The 2,500-nt window shown below is 43.8% G+C and overlaps 2 protein-coding genes across 2 annotated transcripts in view; one reads left to right on the forward strand and one right to left on the reverse strand.

Moving 5' to 3' along the window:
• The window catches only part of ppfia4 (PTPRF interacting protein alpha 4), a gene marked incomplete at both ends in the record, with an annotated part of 396,281 nt that overhangs the window by 265,759 nt on the left and 128,022 nt on the right, over positions 1-2,500 (forward strand). The gene's annotated exons all lie outside the window — the stretch shown is intronic.
• foxp4 (forkhead box P4) overlaps positions 1-2,500 on the reverse strand; it is a 54,638-nt gene that overhangs the window by 34,645 nt on the left and 17,493 nt on the right. The window contains 1 exon segment of the mRNA XM_083772204.1: positions 356-485. Coding sequence (XP_083628330.1) covers positions 356-485 — 130 coding nt within the window.

Here is a 2,500-nt window from a genome sequence, read left to right on the forward strand (position 1 = left end):
AGTCTATATGCAGATGTCAGAACATTATTGTGATGTCATCTGTGTGTCAGGTATATATGCCCAAATATGGAGTCTATATGTCAGAGCACCACCATGGTGATGTCAGAAAAGGCCAGCTCCATATATGGGCGATCTATAGGGGTGATCTGGATTTTGGCCCTTGGCGCGTCGTGCATGCGTGGGTGTGTGCACCTTGTTGCAGTATGTGGGCTGCATATAGGCAACCAGGCCTTGTCTCTGTGTGTGTGTGTGTGTGTGTGTGTGTGTGTGTGTGTGTGTGTGTGTGTGTGTGTGTGTGTGTGTGTGTGTGTGCGTGCGCGTGCACGTGTGTGTGTGTGTGTACATGTGCGTGCACCTTGTTGCAGTGTGGGCTGCATAGGCACCAGGCCTTGTCTCTGCAGGTTGAGGATGTGCTGCTGTTGCAGCGTCTGCATCTGGATCAGCTGCTGCTGGAACGCCAGCTGTTTACTGCTCAGCTGCTGCTGCTGCGAGGGGAGAGAAAGAGACATAGAGACAGACAGGGAGAGAGAGAGAGAGAGAGAGAGAGAGAGAGAGTAATGTCATTGTCAAGAAAAACAAAAAAATCACACGGAATTTCTAAAACGTAAAATCACGGAAAAACGGAACACAACGATTTGGGCTCTCCCTTGTGCTGTCAATCATCTCTCATATAGCGGGGAGTCGTGCTTTAACCCATGCTGGGCGCCGGGAACCCCTTTTGGTGTTTTAAGCATTCTGTTCTACTTCAGCTGTTGAAAAATAGCAGATCTACAAGCTCATATAGCGCGCCACCGAGTGGCGCTCTATAACCGCACTGGTACAACGGGGGATATATCCATAAATCTGACTTTAGGCCAGCGAGTGGGGTGCCTCGAACGGAATCCGTTGATAATATTTGGAAATTTCATAATCAATGTCACTTCAGTTTAATTTGGGTGGAGAAAGCCAAGGGGACAAAAAAATAACAGTTTTCTTTTATTTATTTATTATTTTTTGATTCATTGTTGTTTTCGTTGGTCTACTTCTTCCCGTAGATGACGATGAAGCTCGCTCGCTCGCCAAGCTGGGTTTCCATCTCAATTTTACTATTTTTTTTTCCCCTTTTTTTGTGTGTTGCTCCATTTTGTGTTTCCATAACCTTAAAACCTTTTCAAATGAGTTCATTCAGCCTCCAGCTTATTCAATTAAAGGGGGGGGAGTCTAAAAAGTGACAAGAAAAGAAAGGATGCGGGTGGAAGCATACACAGAGCTCCGGCTGTATACCGTTGACTCTCGCGTTTTTAAGGCCGTCTCACGCGCGCTATGAGCTTGTAGATCTGCTATTTTTTAATAGCTAAAGCATAACATGATGCCAACACCAAATGGGTGCCCGGTCAGAATGGGTTAAAAGTATTACACTCTCTTCTACTTTTTATATTCATACTTTCTGATTGCAAATTTGCACTGTTCTCATCTTGTGATTCTCTTGTGATCCTATACCTGGAGAATACTCTCTCCAACGATGTGCACGATGCTGCTATACATGTGTGTGTTTTTAAAACGTTGATGTACTACATGCACTTTGGCCCAAACGTTGATGTACTACATGCACTTTGGCCCAAACGTTGATGTACTACATGCACTTTGGCCCAAACGTTGATGTACTACATGCACTTTGGCCCAAACGTTGATGTACTACATGCACTTTGGCCCAAGACAAATTTCCCCTCGTGGGGCGATAAAGTATATCTCATCATCTCATCTCAAGTACATCTACTGAAGTACTGTACTTGTACTTGTTGTGTTTTTGTTTTTACTTTAGTTGAATATTTTCAAGTTCCAAATACTACTCCATGCACTACATCTTGGATCCAAATGTTATACTTTTGATCCACTACATTTATTTGAAAACATGATTACATTTTGATTATTATTAACAAAACAAAGAGAACATTAATTAAACGTCCTTGTTTCAGGAAAACCAGCGGAGAAACGCTGCTAAAAATCAGAAAAATGCAGCAGCGTGCAGGGAGGGACCTTAACCACTTCAGCCATAGACATTCCGGCCATTTATGTTCAAAAGATCTTTATACCTAGATATATTTATACATTTGAAAACATGTGAAGTGGGACACTATATGCATGAGTCTACAACAAGAGAGAGAGAGAGAGAGAGAGAGAGAGACTACGATAATGTCAGTGCGTTGTCGCGGTGATAAATGCCCCCCCCCCCCCCCTTCCTTCTCTCCCAGTGTGAGACAGACCTGGCCTGCGTCACGTTGTTTGAAGTCCCTCCCGCCGGAGAGATGGACTTTATCTCTGCTAGATAACTCAGAAAATAAATAAATATAAGTCGGAACAACAGCTCATTGTGTATGTGTGTGTGTGTGTGTGTGTGTGTGTGTGTGTGTGTGTGTGTGTATGTGTGTGTGTGTGTGTGTGTGTGTGTGTGTGTGTGTGTGTGTGTGTTGTGTGTGTGTGTGTGGTGTGTGTGTGTGTGTGTGTGTGTGTGTGTGTGTGT

The sequence above is a fragment of the Protomyctophum parallelum genome, assembly GCF_964188405.1.
Source record: "Protomyctophum parallelum genome assembly, chromosome: 8".
Taxonomy (NCBI): Eukaryota; Metazoa; Chordata; class Actinopteri; order Myctophiformes; family Myctophidae; genus Protomyctophum; species Protomyctophum parallelum.